At 38.8% G+C, this 26421-nt stretch overlaps 1 protein-coding gene across 2 annotated transcripts; it reads right to left on the minus strand.

Moving 5' to 3' along the window:
* Positions 1-26000, minus strand: MDM1 (Mdm1 nuclear protein). Of its 2 annotated transcripts, XM_065640155.1 has the most exons (15): positions 25902-26000; positions 25295-25400; positions 22610-22971; positions 22017-22151; positions 19810-19953; positions 17706-17839; positions 15485-15584; positions 10693-10731; positions 10146-10321; positions 8430-8708; positions 6023-6171; positions 5772-5902; positions 4557-4815; positions 3429-3497; positions 1-1137 (listed from the first exon to the last, which is right to left on the minus strand). In XM_065640155.1, the coding sequence occupies exons 1-15, from the start codon at positions 25917-25919 to the stop codon at positions 1031-1033; spliced, it is 2208 nt and encodes a 735-aa protein (XP_065496227.1). In that variant the 5' UTR covers positions 25920-26000; the 3' UTR covers positions 1-1030. The 2 variants fall into 2 exon arrangements, with proteins under 2 accessions (XP_065496227.1, XP_065496235.1); XM_065640163.1 differs by lacking the exons at positions 25295-25400; positions 25902-26000 and having other exon boundaries at positions 22017-22089; positions 22610-22691.
* Positions 26001-26421: the final 421 nt, after the last annotated feature.

Consider the following 26421-nt stretch of genomic DNA (forward strand, 5'->3'; position numbering starts at 1 on the left):
TTAAATTTTCAGCAAACATGTACATAATTGTATACAAAATTAAAATGTAAGCAAACGTGTACAAAATTCAAATTGTTCTTGTATAGAATTTACAAATGAAATAATATTAAAGCTTGAAGCCACACAAGAAGAATCAAACTGGCTGCTAGCCACCTATTTCCTCTACTTCACATCAACTTGTTCGCATTGCTTGGAAAGATAAAATCAGCTGTCAGCATAAATCACAAACATTTTTCACTGTGACAATCATAACAGTGCTCAAGCCTCCCAGAAACAGGCAACTAGAAGGAGACATAATTAAAATGTCAAAGTCAAGAAAAAACATTCTTCTGAGTTTAAGAGATCAACTATGCCTGAATACCTGAGTTTGAAGTGGGGCTGGGGAAAGCCACTGGTTAAGGTGGCTGAGGTTGCTTTATCTAGAGAAGTTGAAATTAACACTAAACATGGGTCTTACTCACAAAATGTTCACATAAGTACATCTGACAAACTTCATTAAGAAATAGTAAGAATTTTTGGTAACAGGTTAAAAGCAGTAACTAGTAAAAGTAACTTTTTGTTACAGCACTGTGCTGTACTGACAATTCATATAGTAACATAAACAAATATACCACAGTTGCCTTTAAGATAGGTGGGTAAAATCAAGCAGCTGAGGTGGCTGGTGAATGATGTTGCCCCTGAATACTGTCCCAGGTCATACCGTATGACTACAGCAGAATATCTTGAAAAGTAACACACAGGTTGCATTAAAAAAAATAATTGTCTCAGTTTCAAGAAATGCCACTGTAAAAAAAATAACCAACTCATATGGTTGTTGCGACATAGTGAATTAAGACATAACTCTCAGATATAAAGGACATTTTCAACACTGGTTTAAATATTAAAATTTTAAATTGGGATGGCAAGTCCTGAAATTTGGGACACATTAGTGATAAGTGAAAGGATGCTGCTTGGTATCTACAATCACATTTTTTTACAAACTATAAAAAATAATTTTACAGAACTGTTTCTATACAACAGGTGGGAGAGACTATGTCTTGCCCCAGAAATCCTTCCTCTTCTGAGCACGTTCCAGTATCTGAGACGCAAGTGAACTAGATGCTGCTGAGCGGGCAGAAATCTGAGACAGCCTGTCATCTGTGGGGAAAGCAATAAGGGAGAAAGTAAATAGGAAGATTAAATATGCACTTTCAAACACAGTTGGTGTTCATGGCAGACTTTGAAAGTGCAAATATTTTTATGCCCTCTTTCACAGTGGATTCTAAAATAGTACCACAATACACTTTAGTTCTGTTACTTGGTGACTGACATGCTGGAGAAGAATCTCACTAGAAAGCTACTGGGATGCTAAGTAAGTTTAGGTGAGTTACATGTCCGACTTTGACAAACTCCAGAATGAGATCACTACTGTCACCTGGGAATTGCCCAACTCTCTAAGTCATCTTTGCATTTACGCTGTGTCAGAAGACCTCAGAAATTGTTCCTCTGCCACTGAACTCTGCACAGACTAGGCTCTGATAATCACAAATTCATGAAAGCAACGCACCACTTCTAGCAAAGTGGTCAACCTTGGAATAACATATGACTAAAATATCAGAATCTGTGTTGCTGAAAGAGCCCTTCTGTGCCAAAACCAGCTAGTGTGTCACAAGCTGTTAAAAGAAATGTGTTTTCTGAAGAAAACAGGAAGTTTAAAACAAAGACAGCATGGAGCATGCTTTAAAAATGTACTTTTGAAAGGTCTAGCTTTTGAATACAGGGTCCACTTCACACCCAGCTGCACTCTTAAAATTAAGCAGCCTGGATTCTGCTTCTCTGGTAAAGCACAACATTCTATTTCTTTAACATCATTATTAAAATGTTGCTACAGCTCTGTCAAGATGCTGTCTATGAAAAACAACCTTAATTACACTCATGCTACTGCAAAAAATTAAAAAGTATTGTGCCACTACTTTCCAGCCTCCTCTACCAACAACAACAAAACAAAAACCAAAACAAAACAAAAATTCCACAACTCAGTCTCAACAGGACCTGTACTTTGTCAGTGTTCCAATTAACTTTTCAGCATTTCTAAATTCTTGAAATACAGTGATCCAAACTGCCCATAACAGGCTCACACACTATGCATAACAACTATATGCCCATGTATGAGAAAACTGCTAACTGCACTTCTGCACACATGCATGTCATTGGAATAACTCCCAGGTTTGTATGTACATGAACAAATATGGGTATACAAAAAAAATCTGTGAGCTGGCGCATTGCATCTGTTTCTGAAAGGTCACCACTCATCATCATCACTCAGCTCATAGGAAAAAAAAAAAAAAGAAAAAGAAACAGCAGCTACAGCATTTAACCTGTGTGCAGCAAGCTTGTGTGAAGCTGCAGAGTACTATAGGATTTTTGCATGTTTTATGTAGACAAACAGATGCTTGGCTGAGCCATCTGCACAACCCACACATTTTCCAGCCAACTGCAATGAGTAAAACAGAGAATCGGCCTGAACCTTGGTTAAAACCAAGGAGCAAACAAGCTTAAGAGGTACAAAAAAAAGCTTTTGGTTGCTTTGGTGTATATCTATAAATAAATTGCAATCAGATAGAAGCTTGCTCTGCCCATACTCTAATCTAAACCAAATACAGGTGATTACAACTAGCAGAGCAACACTCCAAGCTCAACTTCATATACCATGCTAAGAAATAATGTATAGCAGCTCAAGCTAGTTAGACTACAGTGCCTTTGATTGACTCACATTACTAAAAGAGTTTATTTGTGTCTTGCCCACAAAGGACCAAGAAGATGCACTGGTGGCCTGTGCACTGGCTGCTCCCCCAGAGTAACTTTACAGTAAACAAAAAAAAGGCCAGAAGAGCAATCAGAACAACAGGATGCCATAAGTACCCTCAATACAATGAGCAGAGGAACAAGTTTAACAAAATTAAATTCAGATAAATCATTTTATGCTGCAGATCTGGTGCCAAAGTCTCACAAGCAAAATCTTTATCTTAACATTTTTGGTAACTTTTAAACTGCATCCAAAGCTACGCCAGATGCAACCTGGGCTGTGATTATTTTGCACTTTGCTTCTGTTGCTATCAACAAAGGCTTAAAAAATGTGTGGGGAGGAAACAATTTTAGGTATGGAACTTAGCAAGCTATAGTAACCACACTGAGCCACACCAGTGTATTTTATTTTCAGCCACATTTAAGGGTTTATTCCTACTAGAGTATACCTTCAGAAACATACTTCGGATTACTAGGATAAACATTTTCAAATTGTTTTGAGGAAACAATGCAGCAGTTATTCATGAGAACACTACACCAGTATTACTTACCACATTCAGAAACCTCTCACATTAGTGCAAAAGTTAAAATTAATCTACCTAATATACTCATGATATACAATAACACTTCGGGACAAGAAATACCTTCATCATTATGGTTTCTTTCCTGAAGGACTAACTGGAAAGATCTCGGTTTTGGATTGCCAACATTCCCTAAGACAAAAAGTCAAAGGCACAGGTTTGAATCATGTCAAAATAGACAAAGGATAATATTTCATTTCATAACATTTTAAAATGTTACAACATTATTTCCAAAACATGAATCTTATAAATAGCAAACATACCAAAAGCTCCAGGAGGCTCCTTACACTAAGCTGAGGTAAACTTACTCCACTGTATTTTTCTCAAGACACCTTCCTTTGGTAGATGCTACAAGTTGCTTAGTGAACTTCACTCAAGGCCCAGAGCTGGAACACAGCACCTCTTTGCGAGGAAATCTCTGGATTTCACCATCCCACTTAACCTGACAACTACTTATTCCATTCTAGAATGGAAATACTATTTTAGTTTAGCTAATCTTTATAGTAAAAGGACCAAGAATGGTAGGACCTTAAGCACCTACAGAAAGTCTTTCTGGAATGGAGACTTAAGAACATAAACTTCAACTAAGGGGTGAAGGATTCTTTTCTTTATCAAATTTATGACCCTAGTGCCCCTAAACACTGTTAAAAAAATCTTTTAAATGCTCTAGCGCAAATTCCTCCTCAGCCAAGAAATGGCATTTCTAGGTATCCAATAATATTTTATAGACAATTTTTGTTTCCATATCCTGCAGAAATATTTAAGGAGCTTATCTCTCAGAAATCCACAACTCCTGCAAAATAATAGCACACTATAAAGGTCCCCAGTTACACATCATGGTTGGTAATTCCTGGTGGAAAAGTGTCACAGCATCCAGTTGTAGCCTAAAGATTAAAAATCACAACTGTTCATGCTAAACCAAATTACTCTCATAATGAGTAAACACTTATTGAAATTAATAAGGCAGAATTAGACAACAGACCACTAGAATACAACGATATTAGTGGAATCTGAAACTAAAGTGGAGAGTTGTGCACATTTCCTCAGCAAGACTAAACACTTAGTAGAAAAGCTTTTGTTTACAAACAACACGTTCTTTGTAGAGCCTGTAAGGCAGCAAGCTCAGCACCGCACAGCAGCCATTTCTATCCTGCAGCGCTCTAACATAGACAGTTAATACAAAAAACCCACCATTATGCTGGAATTCTGGATCCTTGAGGGTCCCTTGAATACAACGAGAGGGACTCCAGCAAGGCACAGAGCAGCTTTTGGCTGACTTCAGCACAGGAGGTGTAGAGGAATACTCTTGATGGGCTGGAGCAAGAGGAACTTGCCCATCAGAAACTTTGTTCAGAGGCCACTGATCCCGCCTAAGTGGCAGAGGATCCAAAGTTCCCAGCCCAGCAGGTGGAGAGGTAAGGAGTGAAACAGCTTCCACTTCCACATCAGGCTAAAAAATAGAAAGAAAGAAAATAGAAATAGAAAGAAAGCAATGGAAAGAAAACACACACAAAACCACAACAGCTAAAATACAGCCTTCCAGTACAGATCCTCACATAAAGAGTAAATGTTGGCTTTACACTGTTACGCTTCTCACAAGTGTACCAGAGAATAAGTATTTCAAGCTTGTGAGATGGCTTAAATAAAACCTATTCCTAATAACAAGTGTTTAACATGGTCTGAAAGTAAAATAATCAGGTCAAACCAAAAGTTTATTTTCTTCCCAGCAAAACACTGTGATCTTAAATTTTAAACCAACAAAACTGACTTCTCATGCAATTGTGTCTGCTTCTATTACACAACTTAATACAGAGCATGTATGCAGTGAAATGCTAGGCTGTATTTGTAGAGCACAGACAAAGCATGACTTGACATAAAGACCACAATTTTGAGAGCAAGACAGTTAAACAACTCCTAAATGTTTCTACTTTTCTTTTAGTATTATAACTGTGCAAGCTGCAAAGTAAAAGAAACACAAAAGTAAAGGGAGAATGAAACTATTATGGCACATTTGCCTGTCTTGGACAGAGGCACCCAACCTCTCCTTCTCAAACTTCTTTCAAGTCAAGAAATCTGGAGTTGTGCCCTATGCCAGTGGCAAGCTACAGTAAATGTAAATGGGGAAACCAACACCTCCTGACTGCATTTGTTTTTTAAACAGATTCTGTGCATTTAGCATAAAAAGCCAAAATTGAGCTCATCCAATCTCACTCCGATAGTTTCAGTTCCTTTGCTTGATACCCCTCAAAAAATGATATATTCAGACATCAGCCTTTTTTAGTCACAGATGATGAAAATTTTAGAATGGTAAATGACGACTCAATAAAAAGAATTATTAAATTATTCACAACCACTTAAAAAGCACATTCCTAAAAGGCATAATGGTAAGTCTCTTTACTGGCTCACCCTGAATGACCTTCTTTTTGAAGATTCTCTTGCACCTTGCTTAGCTGAAGAAAGATCTGTTCCTAAACCTTGCGTTCTCTGTGGTGAAGATGAAGACTTGAATTTAGGGGGAGACACTAGAACCGCACCTCCTATTGTAGCAGAGAAGATGAAAAATGCTTTATTACCTTAAATAACCTACTAAATTAATTCATACATGTATTTTTTTTCTTTACTTCTTGAAATACTGCTTTGCATTTAGAAGTTTTTACCAACAGCTGGGGTAGTGAGATCATGATGAGTCCTCCGAGCTCCACCAAGCGCCCTCAGCTTTGGAGTAGGAAGCCTGCCGCCTGTCCTCGAGGACACAGAAGAAGAATCTGACGCAGCTGCAGAAGAATTCACTACTAAGGCATCTTCACTGCAAAAAATGGGAAATGATTAAAGGATTAGCTAAGGACTCAGGAGTCTTGCACTCCAGCTTTTTGTTTCTACTACATTCCTACAACAATGCCTAAGGCAAGACAGTTAAGGCCATAAAACACCAACACCCTGTGGCTAAAACATCTGCTTGCAATATGGAGTCCTGGATTCCAGCCTCCGAGCCTCAGTTTCTGTATTTTTTTATGTAACTGGATAAAATGCATAAACAGTCTCAAGCTGCAAATCCAGGCTGCCTCTGTTCCAACAAACCTTGACTATACTGCTGCACAGTAGCAGAGACTCAACAGGAGGGCTGTAAAGGGTACTCAGCCAAAAAAACTTGGAACCTGGTTACCACCTTAGAGGTGGTTTGACTCTTTTCAGTCAATGTGGCAGAACTGAAACCAAATATCCCACATTTATGCAACCGCTCTAGCCCCCATGTTATCAAATAAATCAGCACTACTATTTCTGTCTCCTTCCTCCAGATGCACTTCTAAAGGAGGTGGTGGCGGTATACCCACATACCCACACTGTGCAAGGAACCTGGTCTTGTCAGTGCACACTGGACACGTGCTCTGGACACCTGGGCAAAGAACTCCTCATTTCTAGCTCTCAAGCAGGCTTAGGTAACGTGTCAGTCTTAAGCTGCTCTGTGTTCTGCACAGCCAAGTCCAGAGCAGATCTCAGAACACACAAAGCCACATTGCAGGATGACAGAAAATCTTCAGCCTCAAATAGAGACACATCTATGAACTAGACCTCTAGAATTAGACAGAAACTTAAGAAGGTTTTCAGGATGACAGTTTTGAAAGCCTGCATTCAATTTCTATTTGAGTCTAGCATCTCAACCTTTCTTTGCCTGGGTTTTGCATCCAGGATATTATCCTTGAAAGAGACAATTGCAGTTCCTCACTTTAGATTTGTGCTGCAGCACCAAAGTTAAAACCCAATGGGGAATACAAAATGCTTAGATGGTATGGTAACAAGGGCCAAAGTTATTCAGATTTAAATCTCTATCAAACTTAAATATTGTTCTACCAAAAACAGTATGCCAAATGTGCATAGTAAAAAGCCAGAGACTCTGTAACTAGATATAATTTGAATCTTTCAACTGTCAAATGCAGTATTATACACATACTGAATTGATCTGTCGTTCTTTCTGAATACCCCTCCACCTTTTTCCCATCTGTGCTCAGTAACATAATCACCAGTGATTACTGGTTGCTAGTTGTTTTTTCTCCCAAGTCCTTTATCTTTGCCCACCATTTTTTTTAAGAAAAGCAGGTGCTTAAGCACAAGATTAGCATGTATTCTGTCCCTCAGTCCTATCAATCCTACGCTGACAATTTGGAGTAAATCCTGAGTTTTAATTTTCACTACACTTGGCTGCTGTGTAACGAACAGTCTGTTCCGAGAGGCCCACACTGCAAATTTTAAAGTTTGGGAAAAAAACATTAGAATTGTTCGTGCTTCTACAAACTTCTGTCTGGCAAGTTAGAAATCCAGTATTCTTAATGATACATCCATTTCCATCAATCAGTTCAAGGTCTTGAACTTTCTCATTCCTTATCATACTGTTAAAAACAAAAGCTGTGTCACACCACAGAATCACAGCATCATAGAATGTCAGGGATTGGAAGGGACTTCGAAAGATCATCTAGTCCAACCCCCCCGCCAGAGCAGGAACACCCAGATGAGGTTACACAGGAATGTGTCCAGGTGGGTTTTGAAAGTCTGCAGAGAAGGAGACTCCACAACCCCCCTGGGCAGCCTGTTCTAGTGCTCTGGCACCCTCACTGGGAAGAAGTTTCTTCCCATATTTAAGTGGAACCTTCTGTGTTCCAGTTTGTACCCATCGCCCCTTGTCTTATCATTGGTTGTCACCGGGAAAAGCCTGGATCCATCCTCGTGACACTCACCCTTTATAAACATTAATGAGGTCACCCCTCAGTCTCCTCCAAGCTAAAGAGACCCAGCTCACTCAGCCTTTCCTCATACGGGAGATGCTCCACTCCCTTCATCATCTTTGTGGCTCTGTGCTAGACTCTCTCAAGCAGTTCCCTGTCCTTCTTGAACTGAGTGGCCCAGAACTGGACACAATATTCCAGATGCGGTCTCAAAAGAGACCAACTTACACCCTCTTAGGTAAATCTGCTTTAAAACAAAAACTAGTTATCCTACAAATTTCTGAAATGTTAGAGCAAAAAGTCATATATATATATATATATACACCACAAAAATGTTCAGTTTTACCCTTCAATTTTCTTATCTTCATTGGCATGCTTATTGTTTTCTTCTAACTCCTGAGCCACAACTGTAACCTGTTCATTTTGGTTTTCTTCCTCTTCTATTGCTTGCTGATTCTCTCTTTCTTCAGTTCCTTCTTGTTCACTCCAAACTAAACGCCTTTTGACTGGAACAGTTAAGGCATCTGACGTGTCTTTCTTCTCAGTGCTGTCCTGCTGTGTCTGTTCTCTGGAGTCAAGTTGCTGCAGCATTTTGGGGCTTGGTGCAGTCTCTTTTTCAGAAACTCTAGGTAACAGAGCAAGCAGTGTTTCATACCATTGATTTGCACGATATACTTGTGTCTATATAGAACACATTCATCCAGTTCAGTCCTTTGCCAAAAGTACAGCTCGGGTATTAAAAAGTCTCAGTCAACAGGATGTACGGTTAAATTTCTATTGAAGTTTTAACTGATGTTCATGCACAACCCATTTTCATACTAGATTCTATGAAAACTCCTTCTGGATTACCATTTCCAAAAATGGAATGTAAAATTAGAGCTCTATTTCCAATTTAAATAACAAGTTAGATTATCAGAAGTGCTCAAAAATAACAAGCTCCGTGCGTAGAGACTGTCTGATGATACAATTTTGAAAGCCAAGTAGTTTAGAAGATTCCTCTTTAGGCACAAGTCTTGAAAGTCTTAAACTCTCAACTGCTCACATAAATCAATGCAAATTAGCCTGGAGCACAGAAATTAGATCAGTAAGAGGATCTGTATTTCACAGGCAAAAAACCCCAAACTAGTAAACCAAAAAACTTATGCCATACTTAATATCACACATTATAGTGTAATAAATACTCTTTTCTGTGTCATTCTCTAACATTTATTAGAGCTACAGTCATGCAAATGGGTAGATCTCTCTCACACACACAAGACTAGTAGTGCGCACACAGCAGTTGGAGTGGACTGCAGAGGCATCCAAGGCACTGGTTTTAAATACCAGATCTCAGAGAAGACACAAATGACTTTTTTTTTTTTTTTTTTTTTACTTTCTTGCTTCAGCAACAACTGTCTGTACATTTCACTAAAATATTAATTCTGGATTTTCCTAGCAAAGGATTTAATATCTCCCAATTCTGATGGCCTTCAAAGAAAGGAGAAAATGGATGTAAACCATTCCAGTTCCTAAGTTCAGAACTAAATGGTGTCTAAGACTCAACCACAAGGTTATCAATTAATCCTGACAAGAACACGGATGAAAATCTGAGTGGGCAAAACATATTTCCTATCATTTCAGTGCAAAGAACACTACTTCAGTAAGACTCAGTGCAAAATTCCTCTAGACTTGATGAGACTAAAGTTGCCATACTAAATATGCATTTGTGGAGAATTATAATGGAGTAACATTTCTTTCAGAAGACTTGACCCCCACCAGGTCTCATTTTCAATTCGAGCACATATCAAATGATGAATCTGTGAAAAGGTAAATGCCCTCATCTGTTCCAGAGAATTTACATTCATGGGATTGTAGAATAGCCCAGGTTGGAAGGGTCCTCAAAAGATCACCTGGTCCAACCTTTCATGGTGAAAGGGAGCCTAGATGAGATTATTGAGCACTATGTCCAATCACATCTTGAATACAGTCAAACGTCCAAGATCTCACAGCTATGCTAAGCCTATATTCAGTATTTTGTTCTGTTTCAAAGTTGCAGAATAATAGGCAGGAACGTCAACCTTACCCGGCAAGATCTAGTGCTCTGATGTTGTTGCTGATGCCTTCTTCTGAACTGGAATTTGAAGATACATCCCAAAGACTGTTATTATCAGACAGGATCTGATTGAGATGGTATCGGGAAAAGTGTGTTCCCTCTACTTGTTGCCTGTAAGCCTTTGCTCTTTCTCGAAGTTCTCTCACCTGCACATCAAGGTTTCATAAGTTGTATGTCTATTTAAAGTCCACTAATAGGCTACAATATTAGAATATATTTGCATTAGCTAATGGCAGCTAAAGGAGAAAGGCAAGTTACTCATAATCCACGGCCACCCACAGCACAAACATTGCATGCTGCAGTAAGTGCAACAAAAGGAAAGCAAAAATAACAAAAGTGTGTATTTAGTAAGCATGTCTGAGCCATGAAGCCAAAGCAAAATTGTCAATTACTTATTCAAAGAGCACGAAAAGTTATGCAGCCACTATGAATAAGTTTACAGCTTGATTCTAGTTTTTCCATCAGCACTCAGCCACAGTGCTTCAAATACTGAAACAGAAACTTAGATGTAACCAACCTCCATATACCACATGGAATTTAGGGTGTTTTGAGATGCCTAAAGAGAGGAATACAGAATTACTTTAAAATTTCTTACTTTTCTCTCAACAATGTATTGTTATTATCGCCCTTCTAAATTCATTTCAGTCTAAGTAAGAAATTTAATATTAAAAACCTGTCAACATAGCTCTATGCTGCCTCCCTGAGATTCAGTAAAAAGCTGTAAAACAAATACATCAGCACTGGTATTTCACCAGTTTTTGCAAGGCTTGAGGAAATTAACTTCCATTTCTGAGCCTTAACACTCAAAAATACATTCACCACACACTCACTTATGATTATTTCAAGTCACCAGATCTATGTGCACGAATAATACTGAGCTTGCATGCTATGAACACTGCAACTATCTCTATCTATATTAATCTTATCTCAGTGAGGAGCTGATGATTACATGAGAACTCTTGGTGCTACTATATCTAAGACATAATATCAAAATCATTCCTTCTAGGCTATCAGTCACTGTAAGAATGAGATGTCAGGTTTACCCTTAAAAAAACCTGATAAACCCTCTCATGGTTAAAACTATTTCAACACTCACACTCTCTTGTGTCCTTGACCCAAACACAAAGTGCAGGAAGAAAAAGCAACAACAAAACTCCCATGTTTAGATGTTCAAAAATAACTTTGTGATATTGTTGTGTGAATTCTGGCTCACTAAGAAATGGTTCAAAGGAAACAAGTATTTTGTCAAACTGCAGGAAATTAATACTGACACCTCCTCTGGCACATTTTCATAAGTTTTCTTATTTAGTCTTCTTTCATGCTAGACTTCCTATCATTCTTTTTGCAAGGAACAGAGCTAAGTGGGCTAAATTCTGCTAAATCCACTAAAAGCATCTGGATGTGGCAGATGGAAATCTACTTAGCTCACATAAGCTAATATCCTGCAATTTGACCCACTAAACTTCCAACTAATAGCCCATTAAAAGTATATACTTGTCATTTTAAGAGGAGAGTTTAAAGTTTGGGGTGCAAGTGATCTACTGGATTATTCACTTTGAGTAGAAGAATAAAAAAATTAATTATGATAGTCACATCAGAAAGAATATAAATCCAGAGCAACAGGACACTGCAGGGGAAGGAAGAATACTATGTCTCCAGTGAATTGTGAAGTACAAAGGACAACTGAATCCTTGAGCAACTCAGCAAGCAGCATTATTTCAGCAGGACAAAGGCCCCAGAGAGTCCTACTGTGATTATGAACTGCCTGCATTAATTTTTCAAAACCATAATTCAAAGAGATTTTTTCATTAGACTGCTGAAAAGCAACCCTTAATAATATATTATTGTAGGGTAGCAGCTTAGGAGTAGTCACTAAGGCTAAGGTCATATCAGGATTCTATTATGGTCTTTGCCTGTTTGGGCTCAGAACTTCAGAAAGTCTGCTTTGGACCTAAAGTTACCCATGTGTGGTCCTAACTAAGGGGCAAACCAGACTGAATCAGCAGAGCTTATCAAGTAATCAGTTACGCAAAAGATGTTCTGTAGGCACCTTCAGCAGGGTTGAGTTTCAACAACCCATCAGACGCAGAGGTTTGAACAGCATTTCTCCTCATGTCAGTGCATTAGTACGGGAACAGCTATGGAATCATGTAGAAACCAAAAGGACTGTTGGGCAGCATATACTGTGAATGGCCAAAGTACCTTTGTTGTTCTACAATAAAACAAATGAGCCTGACAGTTTTTTCAAGTTTTGCATACTTGCATTACTCTGCTGTTAACATATTTCTCAAATGGCTAGATTCTTCCTATGTGTCAACCATGAATGAAATATTTTATTCAGTCCTACTATTCTAGCCATGCTGGATGCCATCCTGTAGTTCTTAGAACAAAGATATTGATGGATGCTAAAAAAAAAAAATCTAAAAAAAAAAAGCAGCCTGGCCAAGGATCAGGTCTATCAGGATTTTTATTCTTGTAGTAACAGAGGTTTAAAGAATTAACCTTGGTTTTCTTCCAACTTGTCTTGAAAATTGGAAAATGCCAAGCTTTAGTATTGCTCTTTGTTTTCACTACATCCACAAAAAAACTTCTTTTTGAAAAATTATAACCCTCAATGATATATATGGAAACATTAACAAGACAACAGGAAATTTAAAAAAACTCCGTACAGAACAAATCCCACACAGCATCACATTTACACAAACTAAATATTATTTTTTGTCTACTAGCAGAGTTAGCTTGATATACTATATTGGTTTTGGCCGAGATAGAGTTAAATTTCTTCAGAGTAGCTTGTATTGGGCTATGTTTTAAATTTGTGCTGGAAACAGTGTTGATAACACAGATGTTCTGGTTACTGCTGAGCAGTGCTTACACAGTCAAGGCCTTTTCTGCTTCTCACCCCACCCCACCAGGGAGTGGGCTGGGAGTGCACAAGAAGCTGGAAGGGGACACAGCTGGAACAGCTGACCCCAACTGACCAAAGGGATGTTCCACACCATGTAACATCATGCTCAGCGTATAAAGCTGGGGGAAGAAGAAGGAAGCACGGGACGTTCAGAGTGATGGTGTTTGTCTCCCCAAATCACCATTACACGTGATGGAGCCCAGCTTTCCTGGAGATGGCTGAACACCTGCCTGCCCATGGGAAGTGGTGAATGAAACCCTTCTTTTGCTTTGCTTGCGCACACAGCTTTTGCTTTACCTATTAGACTGTCCTTATGCCAGCCCATGAATTTTCTCACTTTTACCCTTCTGATTCTCTCCCCCATCCCACCAGGGGAGTGAAGTGAGCGATCCGCTGTGTGGGGCTTAGTTGCTGGCTGGGTTAAACTATAACACATGCTCACAGCCATGTGATTTAAAGTCTAATAGAAAGAGGGGAAATTCAGGTAATTCCAATTATAACGGTCTGTTCTACATGAACTCATACTAGCATCTAGTGTAGGTACGTATACATAAAAATGTGTACATAATCTAAGCACATTTGTAAGCAATACAACATTTGTTATTATAGTCTTGAAATGAATTTGGCTCTTCCAGTTATGCAGCATAACCCTTCATTTAGAAGGTCCTAAAAATCCTAATAATTCTTTTTTGAATTCTTCATGCCTACTCCAGAGTGACTACTTTCTAGTTTCCTCTACAATTCCCTTGTCAGCAAGAAAATCTCCACGGAAAAGTCAGATGCATCCAAAACACATCTCTACAATGTGGGAATTTCTTGGTTTCTCACATGCTCTAATTAAATGCAGTATATATGTCCTTCTTACATCTCTCAAACACAACCCAAAAAGGATCCTGCCTGGTAAAGCAGAACATTCATCTTCCCCTTACAGCCTCCTCATTCCCTCCCTTGACCCCACCGCAGTGACTCCTCCCAGCTGCCTGTGCTGCAAACACAACCTACTTGGAGGCGACATGTCCCGTTCCCTTTACTTGCCTCCCAGTCAGCTCCTCTTGAAGCTGAGCACTGCTCCCAGCTGTTTTCAATGCTACTCATGCAACATCCAGTCTCCAGACAAAAGCCTTACACATCAAAAAAATGACATAATATTCCATGGATACATTCTGTACACTGCTTACAGTCAGGCTGCATGCAAGAGTTTAGATCACAGCCTTAGTGATGGTAAGACTAAGTCTAATACATGTATCAATACACATAAAAATAAAAATATTACTTGTTTTAGTCCTCTAACATCCTCATGAGTCTGTTTTCACAGCATGGATTATCTCATGCATGCATACACAAAATCTGATTAATTATCTCAAACTAAGATATACTTTAAACTTTGAGACCTAGTTCACATTCAGTATTTCATATATATTCATTTCTTTTTGCCTAAAAAGAGACATAAAATAACTTGCTAGATCAAGTCCAGTAAGAAAACAGAAAACTGCTACCACACTACTCCTGCAATTCCCAGAGAACGTCATTTGCAAAATCTCAAAGCCCAATATACCCTAGGGCCATACACATTTCCAAGTATTTGCCACAAATTTAGCAACACAGTGTCTCATGAAGGCTCCCTTTTTCAGCTGGGAGAAGCCTAAGTCACATCAGTGAAATCTGACAGTTGCAGAACTAGCTCCAGCGGTTTCTTAGCACACTGTTAATGGTTTTGATTTACTTGACTAATTTAGGAAACCATACTCAATAATCCTGTTCAGAAATGCTATGGTCCTGAAGCTGGTCAGCATTTTCACAGTTCTGTCAAATGAGATCCTATACAGTATAATACTTTTCACAGTTACTGTGTAAACTACATGAAAATACTTAGACTGGCTGAAACTTCCAAGAGAAACTCTTGATTTTGTATTGTGTATGACTGAATTCAGCTTACTGCTTTGAGTGGATTCAGCATAGCAAGCTAATAAACTGATCTCAGCTATCAAGCTGACCTGGCCTTTTCCTTTTATCTCCTTGGAATCTCCTGTCATCTAACTCCACGTTTTGAAAAATATGCTTGTTACAACTAGGCTGAACATCAACGCTATAATTATCTGCTCTAAGAGACTCTGTTCTGGATGATTCTGATTTGTAAGGGGAACAAAGCTCCTCCCTCACTTTGCATGTCACATTAATATATTGTAAGTCATACTATCTCGTCTCTTTTTTTTCTCTTACTATATATTACACTGGCTTGTCAGAACCTAATCTTCTTTGTATACTCACCTTTGGGAGCTTGAGTCATCAGCATTACAATCTCAAAACTGTATCTTATAAACAACCACAAGTCAAAGTTTTTTCAATACAAGAATCAAAATATAAAGCATGGTGGGGCTTCAGATTTTTTAAAAACACTAACCTGGTTGGGAACTTTACTCCTGATACGAGACCAAACTCCATCTTTGTAGAAATACTGGGCTGGAGACAAAAATTTTGACCTATATTCAGTGTTCATCTTCCTAAGAAATCAAGAATGGGGAGAGAAAAAAAAGACAGAAAGAACAAAGCTTGATAACCAGAATACTCCTTAAGAGCACTTTCAAAGTTGTATCAACAATGATAAGTATACTTGTACTCAAATGCCAGGCTGAGATGTGAAAAACACATGCTTTGAAACACAGCTCATCCATACCAACACAACTAGGCAAGCTGTGAAAAACCTCGTTCACAGCTGGTGGTTCTTCAAGTAGTTACTCCTGTTGGTTTTTCCTCACAACTCTTCTGCCAGAAGCTTTTGCCCTGACAATCAAATGAGTAGACCACAATACACACATAAGCCTTAATTACTTCAATGCAAAGTGGAGCACCCTGGTTTAAGTCACTGATGAAGCTGCATTTAAGTAAAAATGCCTGGTTTGGCACCAATATGTCTGAGACATTTGCTCCTATGAACTTCACTCTAAAAGTGCTCTGCATATGGGTGAGGTGAACTTTTGGGGCCGGAAACATCTGACTGCTAGAACAACAGTCAGTATAATTCATCTATGTCCTACTTGTTTTGACCTTCAAAAGGCCTCAGTACTCAAAAAAGATGGATTCATTTTCCCTTCTGCCACACACATACATACACAGAAAAATTAACATCATCTAACCTAAAGCAGGCAATAAGCAATACTTCAAGTCCTTAAGCACTGAACTTCGGATTTATCAGCTTAAATCTAAAGAGGTTTTTTATTTTAATCTTGCTTCAGAACATTACTAATCTTGATTTTCATTCATTCAGCATTGGGTGAAAAAGCCCTCTTTTTCAGCCCTTCTTCAGAAATAGATCATAAAAGCCAGAAGTCAGAGAATAAAATGCACCTTGTAAAAAAAAAAAAATACCAAGGAAATAAACCTCTTTATATTCAAAATTTCTTTCCATATGGTCCTTTCTTTGATAGAATTCCTTCGGTTTTGGTTGTAAAACTAACGGATTAGTTCAAAAACCAAATCACTGCTGTGTCTTGATCCCAGTCATTCTGCTGCAAAAACAGGCCATGCAATGCTGGTTGCACACAAAATGACAGTCCTGTCTGCATATGGAGAACTTGAACATTTTGACAGTTATTTGCCCAGTGACTGTATTGGAATCTTTTGCCTTGTGCTACCACGCTGAAGGCATAAGAGGCAGAAATTTGTCCTTAAATGAAAAAAGTCATAGCAAATTATCAAGAATTTTACACATTACTCACTGCAAAATTGACTAAAATCTACTACAAAGAGTTACGAAAACCAAAGAGTTAAAGGTTTTAACTACATTATATCCACTCACTTTTTCATAAAGCGATTTTATTTCATAGTACTTCGGCTGATCGCTTTCTAATTATCTTCCAATATCCAACAGCATTCAGACCTAGCTAAGTCTCCTCTCCCATCTTTAATCTAACAGGTTAATACACTGCCAGAAAGTCGTGAATGAAAGCAATCACTGGGACATACATTAAGCACAAAGACAACAGAAATGGATTCACTTATGAATTCTAAAGCGTACATCCATTCTAGACTTATTTTCTCTTGGCATATCTCAGATGTGTAGAAAATGGAAACATGAGTTTAGTTCCTGCAATGTTAAGTATGTGGCAGAAGAAAAAGAAACTTGGAGAGCCCTCAGTAACACAGAACTTCATTTCCAAGCTTTTCAGATTACCCTAAATGGGACAGATTCATTTCCCTTTACCTTATGTGGTTTTTTTTGCTACTCTTGGACAGAAGGTGGTACAGAGTAGAAAAAGCAGACATCAAGTACAATCATCACAGTTTTAACACACGGATCAAGCGCACAGGAGAGCAGTTTGAGAGTAGACTGCAACTTCCAAAGCACTCGCTGAGCGTTTAGTAGCAGCACTGCATCCATTTAATACCATTCATGTTAAATTTATTAATAATATTATTATTGCATCAGAAGGTTCAACTGGACAAGTGTGGTAACAAAGCTTCCACTTCGCTGCCCAGAGAAGGGGATGGAAATTAACAATAGGTTTAGATGCACCCAAAGGAAGCTCAATTCCAGGGCTGCCATGGTGTGGTTAAAGGTCTATGGTCCACCGCTCTACACATTAGGTACACCTATTCAGCAGGTTTTCCTATTTTATACATACCCACGACTTGTATGTAAAGAGAGGGGCTTTGGACCGATATGTTGCTTAATTTTTTGTTTAGGATGTTTCTGTTCTGATTTCCCTTGTTTTGCTGCATCTTCTGCTGGCTTTTGAAACGGTTCTTCCCTCTTATTCTAAGGCAAATATAATTTTAAAAATATCACATTAGCTAACAATCTGAAACCCCTCATATTCCTTTTGACATCAAGCTTTTGCAAAAAGTTAATTTTAGTGTTAACTGTTTTGCATATTTAATACAAACAAGAATATTACATTCCTTTGTTAATACAAAAATAAACTAGCAAAAAGCCCAACCTAAGATTCTGAGTGCAACATTCAGTTGTAAGCTTTACAAAATGTATTCAACATGAAACGCAGAAATAAAATAATACAACATCTGTGCATTCTAACCTGAGTTGTGCAAGACCTAACACATGTATTTCTGGAATTAGTAATAAATAAACCAGTTTATAATAAACCAAAAGACATTTTTTTAATTTGCTGCCATTATGGCTTATGAAGGGTCACACTGACTTGTTCATTTTTCACATCAAAGGTATTTTTTCCTCACTTATTTTGTCCTCTGAGAAACTGCATGCATGATTTCTGATTCTGCTACAGATCTTCACAGATATTACTCAAATTCAAGAAAAAAAGGAAAGAAAAAAAAAAAGCCCACCAAAACCCCCAAAACTTTTTCAAGATATTCAGAGATGTCAGTATAACCAAAAAGTGGTTTAGACACTTTCACAAAAATTCCTTTCTCATGCCTTCTCTTCTGTCACTTTATTAGCTCTCTTGGGAAAACATAAACTGAATTTCCAATATTAAAAATAAAGAAATGCTTTCTGAAAGCCTCATGCCTTTCAGGCTTTCTTTACATCTGCTAAAAGAGGCAAAAGGGGACATAAAATTCCTCATTCCCAGATGAGATTTAAAGCACGGGGCAGGTCTTAGTTTTAAATTATAAAGCCTCCAAGCCAACAATCATCTTTAAGAACCTCAAAAGTCCCAATGGCTTAAACTGAGCTGCAGGCTCTCCATATGAAGTGTGCATTTTGCTCAGTAATGGTCCTAGTGAACGTGTTGTCTGACGATGGCTCCTTCTGTTTTATCAGGGAACAGAAATAGGTACTGACAGCCTCATATGCAGTCCTTCTATCTGAAGGATGGTTAGCTAACCTGCAGGAATTGAGACAACACTACACTTGGCAGCTTGCTACAAAAATAGACATTCTTATGTCCACCTTGAAAAATAGGTTAGCTGTCATGTAGTCTAAATTGCTCCCAACTATTTTTAGAAGGTCTCAGCCTGAAACAATTAAGCGTATCTGGTAACATGGCCATAGCCATGTTTCCTAAAAATCCACTTAACTTTGTCCAAGCCAACAGCAAGACCAAAGCTCAGATAGCCTAATTACTTTCATAAAATACATTGCAATGTTTTGAACAAAGAGTCTACACGGGCTACACAACGTCCTGTTACAGCCCTGTGCTAAACACAATTACTTACCTTTCAACTTATCAAGGCAAAAGGAAATGAATTGTAACTCTTCTTCCATGTTTCTTCAAATAACAACTATTGGTTGAAAATCAATTCCAACTGTGGCATCTTCCATACATCAAAATAGGTTTTTTTAATTCACACTATATCTGATTTATGAGATCCAAAAAGCTCCACACCTCCCACCCAGCCCTCCTGCATACCAAAAGACTACACTGGTACCAATGAGAATACAAATCAGAGATTCAGATTTCAGAAACTATCCTAATGCCTAAAAGCAAAATTTCAATCTAAGGAGGAAAACAAACAAACAAACAAAAAAAACCCCCCACACTTAAGATGTCACTGTAAACTGAACAAATGCACTACAGAAACTACAGAACTCACTACAGAATGCCCTAAGAGCAAAGAGAGCATATAGTTATTTTCAGTCTTTTATAGCAAAACCACTACTGAATCCAGTGTCATCAGTAACAACTCTAAAATAGAACTAAAAAAATTTCAAAATAAACATACCTCTGCATTACAGACAAGAACAATAACAATTATAGAAGTATACTAATGCTCTTCTTTTAGGGAAATATTTATTTGTTCACAAACCAGAAATTCTTTCTCTTCCAAACCACCTCTCGCTTGTGGATCCTTAACAGGAGGAGAACCTTTGGAATTTCTCTCATATGCAGTTTCAGAAGTAATAGCAGAAGATTTAAATGGGGGTATGGATTTGCTTGTGTTGCAAATAACCTTGGGGGGAAGAAAACAAAATAAGAAACAGTGTGATTTGCTTACCTTGAGGCTTAATATTCAAAATCAGTTAACCAATTCACACGAATACACTCACATATGAGCAGAAAGACAGTCGTGTACAAATAAAGCATGTGCAGACTAATTAACTTCTAGGACAGATCGAAGAGAAACATCATTTTAAAATGTATTTTTGTCAGATTGAGTCGGACACAGTTCAACCTGTCATCAAACACTGTTCTTATTAAAGTTCACTAACAGAGGTTTTGTTTATTTGGGAAGACAGTTCACCTTCAGAGTTGTATGTAGGATCATATTTTTTAACATGTATGCCATAAAACCTCCCTATGAGTCCTCATTATGTGTCCACGCCACAAGTAACAGATAACTCTTCTGTGTTTCAGAACTGGATGCTTAGAGCTTGGCTAATTTGAGCTATCCACTATTTTCCAATCAATACTGCATTATAAACCAAGGTAGAGAATTTGCCTAATATGTGGTCAGGTATCATCTCCTCATGGGGATCTGAACTAAAAGACCATGGCATGTGTCACAGGAAAATTCCCCAGCTTTGCTATGAGAGTTTAGGTCTGACTCATAACCTAACTTGGATAACTTCGATATTTACACAGAATCTCATCAATGGAAAGGTATTGTCCATCATACCCACAGCAATCAAAAGAATATCAGTTTATTAATATAACTTTTATGACGAAATTCTAATCTTAGTTTAGAAGTGCAAACATTTACACACATGTAGATTTTTCTCTAAGTTCTATTTCTCTAAGCATTTATAGTGCCTGTAAACTTATTCTTACAGCTTCTTATTCTGTATAAGCTGTAAATTATTTTTTTTATTTTAGATTTCACAGTCTTTCTTCTGAAATAGCACAATGTTCACAAGCATCAATAATTAAATTATCAAACTGATTTCTAATAGTATCGAATTGAATTCTCTATGAAAATTTCCATAAGGTGACTTTCTGGGACCTGTCTCTTCCTCAAATGCTCCTTTGGCTTCTATACTCTTACGCATATCAGTGAGTTTTCATTGGATGAGGGACTGCTGGAAAACAAACATCTTGCAGTAAGTCCACCTGTTGGCATACCAACAGAAAAATACATGATAGTGTTTGATCCTAGTTATCAACATTTATCGCCTCTGAAACCTATTACTGAACAAATCAGCTACATGTGTGTGAAAACAGAGTGTGCATCATCTGTAGCAATCCCAGTAACGTCTATGCTCCTAGTGAAGACAAAGTAAAAGCAGAAGTGCCTATTTTTTACTGTAAAATGACCAAAAGATGGACTGAGTGTCCCAAGTCCTGATGCCAGTAACAATGAATTGAAAACACAACGCAGTCTCAAAGAGTTATTCTTTATAGTCTGATTAGAAATAGCATTTCCAATCCTACAAAGTCTAAAAACTCATGAGATGTATTAAAATGCTACAAAAGTATATTAAAATCAGAAGACTTGACTTTTAAATATAAGCAGTTCTCATCAAAGAAAAAACACTACAGAGATGCACCTTTGGGCTCAGAAGAATACATGCACAGAGATGGAGACTGAGAATAAGAAACTGTGGTAACCCATAAAAGACCATGAGAATAAATAGTGAAACCTGAATGATTTCAGTGGCAAGACATGTTGTTACAATACAGAACACCCGAACATTCTTCTGTTGATTAGCTATATACTAGATAACATAAAAAATTATAAAAATGAAAAGTAACATTGAGCAGGATCTTAGAGCTCCTACGGAAAATTAATGCAAACAGAAGAAAATGGTCCTGTTAGAAAGGACGGAATACAACCACGGATAAGGAGAACGAGTAATCAGACCTGACCAAAATAATCACAGGGGAAACAAATCTAATTACACTGACTTTTGTATATTGAGAGAAAAAAACAAACAAACAAACAAAACAACCACATAACAACATGCAAGTTTGTCTCTCCACTGTCAAAAGAGGAAGAAAGGAAATCTTGGAAGGTAAGGAATTGTGCTGATACATAAAAGAAAGCATTCATTTACTCTTTGGATTCTTTAAAGTTACCTGTTCAGCTGCAAGTATTGGTGACTTTTCATGAGGACTCTTCCAAACAAATTGGCTTTGATATTCAGAATTTCTGGGGAAAGTATTTGAACATGAAATATTCATGCCTGTTTTCTTCTGAAGGACTCTGTGAAGCTGACAACATAAAAAAAAAACAACAACAAAAACAACCCCACCATTTTTTCTCTTTCCTACAATGTTTTGCAAGTCAGATATTTTTCAATGCACACTTTCAAACTAATGGTTTGGTTTTTGGTTGTATGAATTAAACGAATGCAAAGTACATTTTCTCATTACAGCAAACAACCCCCAAAAGTCTATATATTATTGGCTAAATCCTTTTTTTACTGAAATCAATGGCACATGAAGGACAAATTCCTATTGACCAAGTGGAACCAAAATCTGGTCTCAAAAGCGCTGTTCTCCTAACAGAGAAGCTAAAATATAGAATATCAAAACACAGAACTAAGGAGAGAAATAGACATCAGAGGCTGGTGTATGTGCATTAAATTACTGTAACTATCAGATCAGTAATTTTTATAGTGGTCAACTAAAAAAAAAAATAAATTAAAAAAAAAAAAATCTTCCCTTACCCCATTACCCATTTTTTCTAATTCCTTTTTTGGAGATGTAAATGCTTTATTTTGATTTAGTGGCGCTGCAGAGGTTGATCTCTTCATGCTGTTTTCTGCAAGGGCAAGAGCTGTTTCACCTATAGAATCTACCGAATGTGACCGAACTTTTGGGGGGAGTCTGTGTTCTTCTGATGTTTCAAGTTTTTCCTGATTCACATCATTGTTGTTGTGGTCTGTGTGCAACTCTGCAGTCCTAAGAGCTTCAGTTTCAAGTTGGTCATTCAAATCACAATCTGCTGTCCATTCAAACGATTTTGAAATCTGTGGATGATGGTGAGGTACCCTTCTCTTGGAAATGAAATTTGGTTCTCTTGTGATTCCTGAAAAAGATATTAGGTTTAACAAAACATCCTGTTGAAGACATACTATCATGCTATTACAAGAATAGACTGCAAGCTTATCATACAGCTGATCATTAGAAAAAACTGTTTCAGTATATTTGAGCAATGACAGGCTATGAATTATGGCCACAGCTATGAAATCCTGTCTTCTCTCCTATCTGCAAATGCCTTTCATTTCCACTAAAGAAAGACGGAAACATGGTGCTCCAGGACCATGTTGGATAAAACCCTATAAAGCAAATATGGCCACAGGACAATCTTTTGCAAGTTGATTCTGGGAGATCAACAACAACAACAGAATTAACACAGTGAAAAGACTGTGGTTAATAGAGATACAGAATAACCAACCTGCAGTTGGTTATGCCACAAACACTTCTCATTACACACACACAACACACCTTGCTAAACAGGTTCTCACCAACTGTGACAGGACAGTGACAGATCCCTATCCATCTAATACAACTGCGATTTAAAACCAGCTCAGATAGCTGGTGACCTTTTAGTGTGCAAACAGCAAAACATTTCCCAAATTGTAAAAAGACTATGTAACAAAACCAGGTATCCAGTTATTTTAAAGAATTGCTGGCCTTTACACACGCAAATGGAAATAAAATTACCACACCATTTTAAGAAGAGGACTGAATGACTGAACACATGTAAAGTGGGAAATTCTAATCTAACTGCAAAGTGCTGAACTGCAAATGAAAAATAAGTGAAGGCCCCTGACTGGCTGAAAGAAACACTTTCTAGGAGAGAGAATCTCCTATCGCATGAAAAAGCAAGGTAGAAAGACAGTACAACCTATGGGGAAAGGTACACGGAATGTCTGAATGTCCAACTACACATACAGATGACAGGAAATAATTCCAGTGGAAAAACACTGGCAAAGTAGCAGGAAGGAACTCAGAGCACCAGCAGCTATTAAATTTTTGTCATGATTTTTCAAGTCATTCTTAAAACTACCAATTATGAATTTCAACAGGAAGAACCACAAGTGAATTATCAATAATAATCTGCAAGTCCTATGAGGTGTCAAGAGTGACATTTGAAGATGTAGGTGGTTAAATGGCCAGAAAATAGGTGGGAGTGAAAATAAAGGCAAATATGTAAGAAAACTACACCAAGCATGCACACAAACACTGCTGCAATGTGAGGAGAAGGAGAAACTGCTCTATTGCTAACTCGTGACTTTATTGCAAGTCTTGTAAAATTTGCAGTTTAGTTTGACTGGAAAAGAAGCATAGGTTACAATTTTTAAAATAAGTTAACATGTTTTGATGTTTGAGTGTTTAGTCTTCAGTACAAGTACCCAGACACAGATCCATGTGGTAGGGAAAACAAGGTTAAAGAAATATATGTTTGGCAGTAATGGGAGAAAGCAGTAATATATACCAAGCATAATCTTTGGCAAGATTAAATTATTTATTAAAATGTCTAGCATCTCAGCCAAAAACAAATCCTTCTCCCAGTGGCCTGTGCTTAATTATTAGACTGCAATTTAGAACACTTATCATATTGTAGGAGTTAATATAATGAATATACTGGACTCTAATTACACAGACTGAATAGCGTGGTTGCACTGAATTGCACAATTTTGTTAATCTGTCTTGTGCCACTACAATAATTCCTATTTTTTACTGCTCCTTTTCAAAGCACTGCAGTTGTCATCACACTCCAGCTTACTCCTATTCCTCAACTCCCTACGGGCCTTTCAATCCAGATGCTATTTCCTTTGTCTTCTACTTCCCAACCCCACATTTTCCTGCCATGATAATGTCTACAACCCCTAACTCCCAGACTACAACACCAAAAGCTTTTCTGTTTATTGCTTATCTTTTTTTTTCAGCTAGCTGTCCCTGTTAGTTAAACCTTGCCCCAAGTCTCTTAAATATGGCATTTTACTTACCGTTTCCATGCACCACAGGTAACCCAATGCCTCCTTTCTACACATCCTGTAGGGCTTAACGTTGCATCTGTGCCTCATGTTTGGGACTCAGCTTATGCCACATGTCAGACACCACATATTTTTCAGGTTTTATATAAATACCACTAGCATCAGAAGAAAGTTTCAGTGTAGCCAGAAAGAATAGGGCATTCAAAAACATAATCTAAATGATTACCAGGAATATAATTTTAACTGTATAAAGCACGCAAATGGCAAACACTACCAGTTCACTGCGGCCACGTACTGAATCACAGCAAAACTCTCTAGGCCTAGTGCTGCCCTGGCTCATCCTTACCAGGGACAGCTTGGACAGCGCAGGGTTTGCAATCAAGGAGGGCAGCTTTCAGGAATGCTTACCAAATTGATCCGACCGAAGTCCTGCCCACAAGGATTTCTGCTGCGGGGACGGGCTACAAAATTCTGGGGTTTTCCATTTGAAGTTTCTCTTATATTCACTCAGCCCCTGCAGCAAACAGAGAGGTGTCTGTCAAGAGACGGGTGCTCGTCCTGCTCCTGTTGGTAACAGGTCTCCAAGGGGACAAACACCAACAAGGAGTTGGCTGGGCTGGCAGGTTGCTCTGCATCTTCCAAACACACCCCCAGCGAAGAGCAAGAACTACTTGATTGCTAAGCACGGAGTAATTTCATACACCAAAAAAGTACGCAAAAAGACTTAATATATTTAAGTGTATAAAGTTTCGGGAACGAACACAGCCTGAACCCTGTCACCCACACGACTGAACTCCTTCTGTCTTTATTAGCCGGTGCTTCCCAGCACAAGGGTCTCCCCTTTCCAGCTTCGCCGCTGGCACCGCACAAACGGCCGCACCCCCAGCTCCTGCCGGCCGCAGGGGCCCGCCGGGCCCGCCGCCCCCAGCCCCGGGACTCCGCCCGCCCAGCGCCCGGCCCACCGGGGCACACACCCCCCGCCCCGCCGCGGCCCGGCAGCCCAGCGCCGCCTCACCCTGAAGCGCACGGGCATGGCGGAGCGCGGGCTGCGGAACCCCGGCCGCCAACGCTGCCGTTCCCCTGGCTGAGCGGCCAGGCCGGCGCGCCTCAACTCAGGCCGCCTCCTTCCTCCTCACCAGGCGCCTGCGCGGCGCCTCCCCTCACGGCGCTGCCACCGGGGCCATGTTGAGCGGCCGGGGCCGTCGCGTTATCCACATTAAGCGGCTTTTCCCCGCCGTGTGGTGGGGTAACGGCGCTGTCTCGGTAGTTCTGTATATGTGGGGAAGGGCGACGGGGAGGTGTGTGAATCCCCGTGTCAGTCGGTGGTGCGGGGCACTTGGTGCTGGTGGAGCATAAGGCCAGGGGAATACTGGACACCTGGTTAAAAAAAACACAAACCAACCAACCCCCACACTGGCGCACTCACAGCTTTATATTTGTACAAAAACACTTTACAGAAAGGAAAAGAAAAAAGCTCTCTTGCCTCTCTGGAGCGTGTCCGACGGCGTGCCAGCTGCCGGTCCTCTTTCGCCACC

Source organism: Caloenas nicobarica, chromosome 1 (assembly GCF_036013445.1).
Source record: "Caloenas nicobarica isolate bCalNic1 chromosome 1, bCalNic1.hap1, whole genome shotgun sequence".
NCBI classification, from domain to species: domain Eukaryota; kingdom Metazoa; phylum Chordata; class Aves; order Columbiformes; family Columbidae; genus Caloenas; species Caloenas nicobarica.

Bases quoted from the DNA above. Each gene is read 5' to 3' on its own strand.
- MDM1 (XM_065640155.1), bottom strand. The intron at 10,732-15,484 runs GTTAGTGTTTTT...TCCTCTCTTTAG, and splicing joins GGAGTAAAGTTCCCAACCAG to GCATCTCAAAACACCCTAAA. The intron at 3,498-4,556 runs GTGGGTTTTTTG...TTTTTGTCTTAG, and splicing joins TCCAGAATTCCAGCATAATG to GGAATGTTGGCAATCCAAAA.